The sequence below is a fragment of the Gekko japonicus genome, unplaced genomic scaffold, assembly GCF_001447785.1.
Source record: "Gekko japonicus isolate JY-2015 unplaced genomic scaffold, Gekko_japonicus_V1.1 scaffold48, whole genome shotgun sequence".
Lineage (NCBI taxonomy): Eukaryota > Metazoa > Chordata > Lepidosauria > Squamata > Gekkonidae > Gekko > Gekko japonicus.
Window position 1 is genome coordinate 417,908 of NW_015174273.1, and position 13,029 is coordinate 430,936.

Consider the following 13,029-nt stretch of genomic DNA (forward strand, 5'->3'; position numbering starts at 1 on the left):
TTGATTACTTGTTAGCTTCATATCAGATAGGTGGTAACAAACAGCTCTTCTCCCATCTGACAGGAGATGTATCGGTTAAGAATTTTAGCTTTGGTTTTGACCTCCACAGCCAGTCAGGGGGTTTCATAAATTGATAGTTTTATTGAGATTATTATATGCATTTGTGGTTTGATGCCCTCTCCCCAGGGTTACAAATCAATAAAACATATGTGAACTCTCACAGTTGTTGGGGATAACCCCTTGAAAATCATTAATTACAACTCTGCACCAGCCAGGCTTGCCTTATATTATATTGGCAGTAGCATCCATTCATTGTAATTAATTCTGTGCAACAACAGATCTTTAGAAATTTAAATTTAAAATCTTCCACATTAAAAGAAAGCGTCGGGGTTTGGAGCACGGCTTTTCTTCCAGTGGTCCGATTTCTTTGCCGCTTTCTTGCCAAAGAAACTCATAGCTACAAGATTTATTGGTATACATTTTTTTATTTATTTTACACTTTTTAAAGGAACTCAGAGTGGTGTAAGTGACTAGCCCAGAGGCACCCAATAAGCTTCATGACAGATTGGAAACTTGAACCTGAGCCTTCCAAGTCCTAATCTGACATTTTAGCCACTGTACCTCATTGGCAGTTGTAAACATTCCTATTACAAAAACAATATAATGTTCCAGAGGCATCCCAAATGGTCTTAAGGCTTTTCTATGTATTTGGTAACATGTATGAAATTATACATGTGGGGCCAGGACACTAGAAGCCCTCCCACTGTTGCCCCCCCCCCAAGCACCAAGAATACAGAGCATCACTTGCCCCAGGTATAGATAGGAACTCTCGGTCTGGGGCAAGTGATGCTCTGTATTCTTGGTACTTGGGGGGGGGGACAGTGGGAGGGCTTCTAGTGTCCTGGTCCCACTGTTGGACCTCCTGATGGCACCTGGTATTTTTGGCCACTGTGTGACAGAGTGTTGGACTGGATGGGCCATTGGCCTGATCCAACATTGGCTTCTCTTATGTTCTTATACATAAATAAGTGATTTAACGCAAAATATACTAGTTTACTGATACTGGTTTGTGTTCTGGATGTTGTCCTATTTAAAACATCTTTAAGTTTGCAAATTTGCTTTCTTAAAAAAAACAAGAGCTCAGTCAGGGACAGTCCACTTTGCAGGATTGTTTGTTATATTTCTGTGAATTTAACTGTTGCACATAGTAAGTGATTGTATCTTTTATGATGTTCTTGCAATCTGGCTAGCCAAGAGAATGAATTTACACACATCACTGAGCATAAATGGGTCTTTCCTTCGGCAGAGAATTACTTACTAGGAGGCTAGGATGAAAACAGAGAATCATGTTGCCTGTACGTATGCTTTAAAGCAGTGCTAAGCTAACCAGGATGATTATGTATTTGCAAATGGTATAGAGTGCCTTCGTAGTTAACAAACTATTTATTTATTTACAGAGTTTGTATCCCGTCTCTCTGCCGCGACCCAAGCGGCTAACAAATTAGAACATACATGATAAACACACTTAAAAACCATTAAAATCAACCCCACAACACGCATCATTAAAACAATTAGAAACCGAGTCAAAATACACACAAAACATAAAAACAACAAATAAAACATTGGTTAGGAAGGAGGAATCATTGAAGAAATGATAGACAATACCAAGAAATCTTCACCCGCTGGTGGAAGATGGCAATAGAAGGGGACAGGTGAATCTGCCTGGGGAGAGAATTCCAGAGCTTTGATGCCAGAACCGAGAAGGCCTTCTCCCGGATTGCTGCTCACCTAATCGCAGAAGGCAGGGGCACCCGAAGCAGTGCCTCTGAAGATGCCATCTTAACCAGGTCTACTCAGAATCCTACTCATTTCTGTACCGTGGAGCTTGCTCCCAGGAAAGTGTTCTTTGGGATGCAGTTGAAGGCAGTAAATTAGAGTTCTTTTGTCAAAGAAGAAACAAATGATATTGGAAATTTTAAAAAATGTTGGCCTTTGAGTAGTTTTGGAATTCTGAGAATGGGAAGGGGTGCCACTATGAAATGGCTGCTGGAGGGAGGCAATTACAGAGTGGCTTCCATGGAGTGCTGGGATCATTTATAGAGTATTGGGAAGTGGCAAGTGGAGTATTATCCTGCACTGGAGGTAGCTGTTTCTGAATATGTGTTCCTGTAGACACAAAGATGGTGCTTCCAAAGATGGAACACCTGCTACCCCACAACTTGCCAGGACCTCCCTAACAAACTAAGAGATGTTTTGTTAAAGAAGTAAACAGTCATCAGGAAACCTGTTGGCAGGTGTCTCAGTGCTCTTATCACCCTACAGGGAATAACTGCCCTGTGTGTTGGGAAGTGGGTTGCCAGGCTGGATTGCTTCTCTCTCTTTTGCATCCAGCGAGCAATGCAACTAAGAGACTCTACTTTATACAATTCAAGCATGCTTCCCCTCTTCCTCTGCACCTGGAATGTGATAAGGAAGTCTGTGGACCAAGGTTCCACTCTGTTCCCCAGTGTTCCCTCTAAGCTGAGTTAGTGTGAGCTAGGTCACAGTTTTTTTTAGCCTCCAGCTCACACATTTTTGTCTTAGCTCAGGATGGATGGCTCCAGAGCAAACTAATTTATGCAATAGCAAAATCAATGGCTCACAACTTTAATGACAGTAGCTCACAAAGTAGAATTTTTGCTCACAAGACTTCGCAGCTTAGAGGGAGCATTGCAACCTTGACAGTAAGGTACAACAGGGTATATTGTGCTTCACCCTTCAGCTATGAAAAGTAGAATAACAGAATTGGTTGATCCAAAGTATCTTTTGCTTTTCCCCTGCCCAGGCTTAGAGGTGTTCTTTGAAGATGCTTGCTTGCCATCAAACAACTGTAGATACTCTCCAGTCCAGTTCTGCTGCCCAGTGTCACAGACAGCAGACAAAAGAGTGGTGTTTTCTAGAGCTACTGTTCTTGGAAAATCTCATGAGTAAGATGTGGGAGACCATCTCCACTTCTGGCGTGGACAAAGTTTCCTAGATTAAGATGTTGCTTTAATTCTGGTGTCAGATCACTGCATGGAGTTCTCATTCCAGAGTGCGTGCTGAGGTCTTTCATGGGTTGGTGGTTGGCTCCAGACAGGCTGTGCAAAGAGGTGCCTATCTAGGATCTACAACATTTATTATTATCGCAGTGTCTTTGGTTGGGGATATCACTTCTAACAACTGGTATCTCACAGAATTTGGCCAGTGGCAGAATCTCAAATGAATATCAACACTTTGGGGTTGAGTGTGGCAAGATGGAAACTGAAGGTCTTCAGGCACCGTGTATAGAAAGTCATGTGCTTATACGCAGTAACACCACCTCAGCAAATGATAGTAAATAGATTGGCTGGGGAACATTGTTTCACAGGGATGTCAGCAAGCTACTAGTCTGAACAGAGAGCAGCTTTGTCTTCATAAAGGCAGCTTGCTAGCCCGAAGAAAATGACAGCAGAGCACCCCTGGTGGTCACCTACAGCTCACAGCTTAAGCCAGTTCAACACATTATTAATGAACTACAACCCGTGCTGGATAGTGACACTTCCCTCACACAGGCACGGGGGGGGGGGGGAGACCCTTTTGCTTACAGACAGCCTGATAACCTAAAACAACTTCTCACCCGCAATGATAAACTACTTAACAGTAACATGGACTCTGGTACCAAGGCCTGCAACAAACTAAGATGCCAACTTTGCTCTCATATAGATCCTAGCAACACCATCAGTGGACTCAGAAACATTAGTCATATCATCTCAGGTTCATACTCCTTGCTCATCCTCTAATGTGATTTATGCCATCACATATCAGCAATGCCCTTCCTCTACATTGTATGAATAGGCCAGTCCCTTCGACAAAGAATTAATGGACATAAGTCTGACATTAAAAAACAGTGGGGGAGCATTTTAACCTTCCAGGACATTCCAGTTGCTGACCTAAGAGTTGCGGTTCTCTTACAAAGGAATTTCGAAGGGAGATTAGAAAGAGAGACTACTGAATTGCAACTGTTAATGAAGCTCAAGATAATACATCCACCTGGACTTAACTGAGAGCTAGGTTTTCTGTCTCATCACCAATGCTGATTTCTCCATGCCTATTACCCCTCTGCATATCACACCTAATCCAGTCACATCTGCTATTGTCATTTGCCTGCTAATTTCATTTGGCATCTGAAATCACTCCACTTTCCAAGTCCATATGGACTCACATTCTAGCTGTATTTGAAGAAGTGAGCAGTGACTCTCAAAAGCTTGTTCCCTGCCACAAATTTTGTTAGTCTTTAAGGTGCTACTGGACTCTTGCTCTTTTCTACCACTACAGACAGACTAACATGGCTACCCATCTTGATCTAGTGTACGTATCAGTGATTTTGTTGTGTTTCTCTTCCAGGGTTTTAAAGCATGGCTTTTCAGTTTGGGGACGGGCTTGGGGGAATGGTAGAGTACAAAGAAAAGGAGAAATCGCAGCTGCTCATGCTGGATCCTTGGGCAAACTGTGGGGAGATTTGCTGGTAACTTTAACCAGCTTTTCTCTACTCTTACTAGAATTTGTTATTCCTGTCTGTAACTTCATAGAAGGCTAGATATTTGTACAAGATTGATTCGGGTTGATGGGAGTAAGGAGGAAGACTTGCCCTGAGTCACTTTGCTCAGAGTCATATTTACCTTTAAACAAAAAGGAAAAAAGAAAAGTGTAGTTCTTAGAATCTATCCCAGAGGCATGGGTCAGACTGGCACAGGCAGGGGTGATTTCCTGCAGGAGTGCACAGGAGTGGAGCTCCGGCAGTAAAGAGCCCAGGGGACGGACACATGCAACAAGCCCCACCCCCTGCTCCCAGCAGCCCTCAGTCAGAGCAAGAAGCAGCCAGGTATGTTGCAGAGCCCCCCCCCAGCCCCCCGGTCCAAAACAGTCCAGTGGCACCTTTTAAGACCAAGTTTTATTCAGGTACAAGCTCTCCCTCCTCTGTGAGGACAGATCTGCACGTTCCCCCCCCCAATAGCTAGCAATCCAAAACAGTCCAGTGGAGCCTGAGCAGTGGGTGTTGCCTTCTGAGACACTTCTGGTGATGTCAGGGGGTGTGGCATATGCAAATAAGTCATGCTAATTAGTTATGCTAATGAGCTCCTGCACCTCTTTTTCTACGAAATGACCCCTGGGCACAGGACAACAGAACTGTATCTTAATTCCACTCCCTCCATTTATTTCCATTTCTGTGCTGTCCTATGCAGAGGACTTAGAGGGGGGTTTCCCATTAAAGCAACACTTTAAGGTTGCCAGCTCCAAGCTGGGAAATTCTTGAAGATTTTGTTGGTGGAGCCTGGGGAAGGCAGGATTTGGGGAGAGGATGAGTATACATAGTCCACCCTCCAAAGCAGACTTTTTCTCCAGGGGAAATTATCTCTGTTGTCTGGAGATGAGTTGTAATTCCAGGAGATCTCCAAGCTACACTGGGAGGATGGCAACCCTATAACAGTTATATAAAAAAGCAGTGCATAAAACATCCATTGAAATATAAAATGCTACATAATATGTTTGAAAATTTTCTTGTCTGCTTAGCCCTGGTCACTGGGAAGCAGTGATAGCTGCTTAAACTTGGGATTTTGGCAAGTTTTTTGGGGGGAGGGGGAAGATTGTGGGGCAGTCTCTGAGAAGACAGAGTGCATTTTGGAAATTGGTACACCATGCTTGTGGTACTTGTAGTGTGACAAACTGAAGTTAAACTAGAGTGGTGTCTTGAGTGTTAATTCTTTTTGTGTTTGGAGTGAATAAGGTCAACGGAACAATTTGGATAAGAATAGGGGGAGGGGAACCCTTCATAAACACACTAACTGCTGCTTACCTATGCAGAGATAATTGAAGGACAAACCAAACCCACAAGACAGATTTGTCTCATTATCACGTGGAGCCGAGAATGCAAACTGTTTAGTCCCAAAGACTTTACCACCAGTTTTATACAATAGAGTGTTTGGAAAAATTTTGCAGTGTTAATGGCTTTTTAAGGATGGGAATTTGTAACTAACATTAATTCTTAAAATCCGGAAAAAATATAAAATTCCTCCACTGGTGAAGCAAGATTGCTTGGGGTGGGGAATTGTTGTAACAATGAAGTTGACAAATAGCTTTTAAATTCATTCCTTTAAGCTTAAGTGAGTTATTTATTGATAGAAGAAAATATGGAAAAATAGATAGGGCCCGTAGACATTTCTACTATGTATTATTTTTTTAAAAAAAATGTGTAATCTTGTTGCATGTCTCTACATAAGCTATTCTGGCCACTCATCATAGTAACCAGCTGGGCCATTTCACCTGCTGGAGCCATTAAAGAGGACTCTCTCCCCCTAGATTAATCCCCTCCGACATTAGTTTTTAGCTCTGACAACTGGAGCAGGCATTCAGAACTTGCAGGTGGCCAGTGTGACGCACATAATTGCCTACAATTTTAGGCAATGAATAAAAATGGTCTACATTACTTGTCAAAGGTTGTATATGCAGTGCCAAGTGAGATCTATGGGAAGCCTTTTAGGGTTTAAAGAACATTTAATAGCAAGGCTGCACAGTGCTTTTTTAATCATAATGCATTTGTAATATAGCACTTTGATCTTCTCCTTGTAGGAAATGGTGTTACATTAGCCACTTTTAAAACATTTATGACTGAAAAAAATCAGTTATAGGAGAGTAAAAGTGATTATTCTTAGGCAGAACATGTTATATTTCATTAAAAGTTTGTGGCTTGCTCCTTCCTTGTTAAAATCCGTGGGGAGCCCTGTTCCCGGAGAGTTACAAATCAGGATCTAAGGATTTAGAAGAGCTTTCCTCTTGTCCCCCCCCCCCCCAAGTATTTGCAAGATTGGGAAGAGTAGGCATATACTGAATAGTATGGCAATATATTTATAAATGTTTAACCTATTTATTGACAAGGTAGACGTATGCCTTAGGGGGGAAATTTGAGGTCAAAAAATTGGTGCTTCTTCCTTTAGTTAACTTACCATGCCAGTGATACCTTAAAAATGAAATACAATATTTAAAACAGGACCATAAATTACCTCAGACCAAAAAAAGAAGAGGAGGGGAGAGAAGACACACTAAAAATGTACTACTTCTAGAAGAGCTTGGTTTGACCTTTCAGACCCAAGAGCCTTTTATTAACACCTGCCTGTAAGGCAAACCTTGCCACACGCAGCTTTCAGATTCAGAACCGCAAAACTGATGAGGAAAGGCTTGAAGGGTTCAGTTTGTGTCACTTGCTGTTTGCCGTTTCCATTTCACAGATGATTAATCTTTCTGTGAAGAAAGGCCAGAGAAACAAAGCGCATTGGGCCCTTCCTGCAGTTACTCCTTCTGAATGCACACTAGCTTGCTAACTAAAAGGCCTTTAGATTTCCTGCAGGGAGAGATGTTCTGAAAGTGAATGCAGCTGGGTGGAGGTCACCAGAGCAAGGCTCTTGCCATTGTGTAATGCAAGCTTTGGCAGGTTTTTTTTTCCTTAAGAAAGGAGAAGGTGTTGACAAAAAAAATTAATGCAGAATATGGAGGCCTTTGGCCATGTGGATTAATATGTAGAAGGGTGGATTGCTAATGATCAGCTCATTTTCTTTCTGTAAACAGTATTTCAAAACTAGGCACACCACATTTAGCACATACTCTTGTGTATGGTTGTCATCCCATCCCCCCCCCCCGGTTGCTTTATGACTATGGAATGTTGGAAAGCAAATGAAATAATAGATGCTTTTTTATTCATTCAGTGAGGCAGAGTAAAGTATCACTTACCTATTTCAATGAAGTAACTTTGCCAGGGTGTTCTGTATTTGTCTTTTCTAGCCATGGCTGTTCTCTTCTGTCCCTTTTGCATATAAGTATTACATCAGTTTAAAAGGTACTCCATATGTTGCTATCTACTTGTCCCCCCTTATGAGAAATAACTGTCTGATGTATAACTGAGCCTGTTTTTCTTTAACAATTTTATTACTTTTAATGTTTTTTAAATACTTTTTGTTGTTTTTTTTTAATTCTGCACAGGACATAATGTGCAAAATCAAAAGCTGGGTAATAGATGAAAAAAAGCCAGTCCGTTTCTATCATGATTGGAATGACAAAGAGGTAGGCTATAAGTATTTTCTCCCCCTCCCAAGTCTGATCTGACCTTGTTGTCTTCCCTTAAATTAAAAAACCCCAGATCTTTACATAAGTCTTCTAAATGCAACTCCGATAAATGCAGTTCTATGCTTTCACTTTTTTATATTTAGAGGTGAGACATACAAACTTTGATCATCCAGCAGTCTTGCATTGTGGGGTTTTTATCTGTTTTAATTTAGCTTCCCCCCCTGACTTTCAGATCGATGTGCTGAACAAATACTTGTTTTTAACTTCAAAACCAATGATCTACTTGGTTAACCTTTCTGAAAAAGACTACATTAGGAAGAAAAACAAATGGTGAGTTTACCAAAATTTGCTTAATTATTTTTTTACGAATTGCCATGTTTCTCAAAGATACCTTAATGTTTGTCAAATTAATAGTCACATTATTGTACCTACAGTAAATCGAAATGTATTACTGGCAGTGTTCCTATTACCCTATCTGTTGGAGTGCAATAGAGGGTAAAACCTCTCTTAATGATGTACAAATGAAGTAGCAATTTGTCCTCCTATCTTCAGGATATATTTTTTTTGCTGCATAGTATTGAATGAACCTGTAACTTTTTAAAGAACTTCTGCATTATCAATAAAAGTGATATAATTTTTATTCATGCCTGTTTGTTGGATATCGAGGGAAAGAAAAAAAAACCCTTTAATATGGCAGAAATACATTTAAGAGGATGCAAGTGGCATACATCCAGTTTATGGGAAAACCTTACTACTCAGAAATGTAACATCTCATACACATTGTGTGTCACGTGTGAGTTCAGAAACTTTCATATGGTTACAAATATGACAGCATATGTAATGGCTGCAGAATAAGCTGTCTGTCAAACGGGCAGTGACCTGGATTAGAGGCCAGTCCCAGAGTATGTGGGATACATTCAAGACCTGAGTTGCAAACAATGCTGCATTTGTTTGTCTTGAGAAAGCTACAGATAAGATGAACAGTCTGGGGAAGAGGCGTTTAATCCATTGCATTAAAAGGGACCACTCATCGGAACTCTCTCCTTTTAAATTATTTTTCTGAAAAAAAAATTCATAGTATACAAAGTTTACTGTGAAACTCATTTTGAATTTTTTGGTTATGTTTGCTTGCTGCCATGTAAAAGTAACTGGAGCCTGTGTATCTAAATTCCTTCAAAACACACCCTCTCATTCTCCCTGTACTTCATTAAGTACTTAGATGCACATGGTTTCAATTTTCCATTAAAATTTCTCATTTCCATATGATATCAAAGAGTGAGAAGGCTTTAAACTGAAAAATAAACATTCGTAGACTGGAAGCCAAAACAATAATTAATGTCAGATGGTTAACTCTAATAAGTTATTAGAATAAATTCTGTGAAATTATTTCAGCTAAAACTTCTCTGTTCTAGTGGTATAGTGCACTTGTATTTATTTTCAGTGTGGCATAGCTGGAAACTTTTTTAGTGGTTATATGTTTACAAAAATTGATTCAGAATAGAGGTTTTGCAAAAAGGAAAGAAAGAAAGAAACCTCCCTCCCATTTGATTAAATCTGCTTTCATCCACAATGGGATATTTGAAATCACATCTAGCCTGTGGAAACTTTGAAGATATGATTGCTCTGTCGCAGGTTGCTGTGGTCATTAGGACATTTTAAGTCTCGTGCAACTCAGAATGCTAAGATTTCCCGCATTACTTTTAAGTGCTGTTGTAGAGGTTTCTTCAGCGCCACCATACTAATAGGGAGCATCAATGTTTATTTGAAAATGAGCAAGTCGTTTTAGTTGTCCAGAACGGCTCATCACACCTGTATTTGGGTGATTACAGGTAGAGCTCACTGCTTCTAATTGTACAGTAAAATGCCATTTCTCAGACCTTAATGGCAGACAGAGTGCTTGGGAGACGCCAGTCTGTGATTTAACTGTCGCCAGACGCCCCATGTTGTTTGTGAGGCCAGTTGTGAATGCAAAACTTAGCATATATATTAATTTTTAATTCTTAAATGTTTATATTATGAATCTGTAGGAAAATCTTATTATCTTTATGCAAAGCTCATGGTTCAGGGTTCTCCCCCCCCCCCAGTGTGTATGTCTTTAAAATCCAGGTTTTGGGGAATTAGTATAATTGTAGCTGCAAGATCAAAGCTTGGGATAGCTGAGTGATGTTCCAGAGGAGAATTTACCACATAGCCATTTGCAGTACAGTTTCAACCACCTGCTGTTCCTATTTTCCCTCAAGCTAGCCATTGACAACCCCCCCATGCATCCCTGCTCGTAAAACATGATTGAGGAAGTAGTTGTCATGTATTTATGAGTGGGAAATGTTATGTGATAGGGAATGGTATCTACTGAAGTCAGAACAGTGGCCATTCCCCCCCTCTCCTGACAGCATGGCTGATCTTTAAATCGCATCTTTCTTATGATGATCTTATCTTTTGCATTGGAGAGCAAAGTAATTTATTAATTTAGGAAGGATGCGGAATGTCATGGACGGCAGTACAAGCAGATGCAAATGATTAGAATATATTCTGTTGGGGAGAAGCCTTGTAAACTGTGCGTTCCCCCCTCCCACCCTGTTCTTAATTGGAACTACAGTTGGATCATGTAGCTCATCTAGCAAAAATGTATTTCTTGGTGTAATTTGTGATCATGTAAGGCAGCTTATGTTAGTTCAGGAAGGATGCAAACACTGAATGTTTTCGTAGGAGTTTTGCAGTGGAGTAGCGTTTACTGTCTCATTGAAGGAGATGCTTGAAAGTTTGGGGCATAAGGAGGAAAGCTGGAGCACCTTCCCCTGTCATCTTTTCTAAACACATGATTTTTTAAAAAAAATAATAGTAATAACACAGTAACTTTTTAAAGTGATAATATAGCATTTTTTCAGTCTTAAAGAAGAAAACAGAATGAATGATATGACTCTTGTTTACTTGAGTAGGTATACTGACCTTTTGAAAGCTGTAAAACCTGGACTGATTCCAAGAAACAACTTGCTGGCATTAACTATTGTTGAACTAGTAATTCAGTTAATTTATGATTAAGGAAAGTTGACATGGTGGATGGTATTAGCTGCACTTACCACATGTTGAGATGATACTAGTCATAGGAGTGTAGGCTGATTCATTTCATCACTTTAAACTACAACTTACTATTCCTTCCACATATAAGAATCCAAAGCCTTTACAAAAACCCACTAAGCATTTTATAGAGAATGTAGAACATAGTGCTATCTGTATAACATTTTATAATGGAATATAGTACTGTTTGTACATCTGGGCTTTACTGTTGCTGCTAATGAAGCAAGGTATTGAGCAGCGTAGACCACAGAAATACTCACAGCATCATTATTTAAGAATTGAATGTGATGATTTTTTTATGAAATAGTATGCTATTTATAACATTATGCAAGAATGCATGCATCATCCATGCGCCTGTTTAATGTATTGACGCAGTGTCCATGTTAGAACAGTGACGTTTGTGCTTATGTACACGTGTTCCCAAACATTTTGGCAGTTGATCTTGATCAGTGCGTGTTTTCAGGTGGAAAGAGAATTCAGTGTTCCATTTCCTATGATTGTTACATTAAAATTCATCTTTGATCTAGTGTTTGCAGCAGTGGAAAGAGAATTCAGTGTTCCACATTATATGACTGTTACATTAAGTGCAATTTCCCAATATTTAACTTCGTAAACTCCTTCTTAAAACATACTTTGTACCTTTTGAATAATGTCACAAAACTCTGAAAGCATCTTGTGGGAGTTGAGTGCTTGTTTATGTGGGTTGCAGACACTTAGATCTTGAAATTCCCAGATTTACATATATATGTATATTTGTGTGTGGGAGTGTGTTGTGGCTTTAAGATCTGTCTGTCCATATTCGTCCTAATTTTGTGGTTTAATAATGGGAGCAAAACCCATACAATTACTTGTCTTGGTGTTATGAAGTGATATTTTAAGCATAGGGTTGCAATTTCCTCTCTCCTCCACCTGAATTTATGCATCTGAACCTACGTCTTCATTCCGGTATACACCTAAAGTAAATTAGATGGGTTGTGTTTGGAAAAATAAGGGATGGGTAGAAACTTGGTGACCACACTGAGAAATAGCTGCTCTGTTGAATATTGCAAAAGGGAAGTTTAGCTTCTGTTTAAAGATTTTAGCATGGTGTCCAGAATAAATAGCAGTGAAGTGATAAGTAGCACCATTTGACTAAGTATGCTGTTTTTCAAAGTTTTAACTTTTTCAGTGACAGAGAAACTAGGGTTGTGTCAGTTTTTCATATATTTTAATTTCACTTCAAAGCTAGCACTTTCAGCGAAGTTGAATTGTTTGAATTTGTAAGGAGATTGTGTGAAAACGTATTCCTTGTATATTTTGTAGCAATCTCAAAGCTGTTCAGTAATTACTGTCACCTTTTCATCCTTTAAGGTGGCTGTTCATAAAGGGTTTTTTTAAAAAAAAGAAAATAACTCCTAGTACCAATGAACACCAGTAGTGTTTTTTTCTTAAGTAAGAATTATCACTGTAGTTGCTATGCTTGATATTCTAAAAGTAATGACTACATTGAGGAATACTGGAAATTCACACTGATGTGGTATGCCACTGCAGTAGATGAAATATTTAAATTGGTTGACTTTACATGTAATGGCAAGTCATGGTGTAGCCACTCATAACCTTACCATTTGGTTTACCCTTAGGAATGCACATACTAATAAATAAATGAAAAAAATCCCATGACCCCAGGAAAACTATAATTGTTGCAAAGTGTGGTTCATCTAGGTCAGATGTAACAAGGCAAGCTATGGCCTGCGTGCTTGAGAGTGGGGGAGAGAGGCCTGGCTCAAGACAAGAGCATCTGCTTTGCACGCAGAAGGTCCCAAATCAAATCCCTGGCATCTCCAATTAAAAGAGATCTGA

General features: G+C 39.8%; 1 protein-coding gene across 1 annotated transcript in view; it reads left to right on the top strand.

The window, feature by feature from the left end:
* Nucleotides 1–13,029, top strand: part of OLA1 (Obg-like ATPase 1) — a 128,996-nt gene that overhangs the window by 66,691 nt on the left and 49,276 nt on the right. The window contains exons 6-7 of the mRNA XM_015423729.1: nt 8,032–8,112; nt 8,348–8,445. Coding sequence (XP_015279215.1) covers nt 8,032–8,112; nt 8,348–8,445 — 179 coding nt within the window. The remainder of the gene's footprint in view (nt 1–8,031; nt 8,113–8,347; nt 8,446–13,029) is intronic.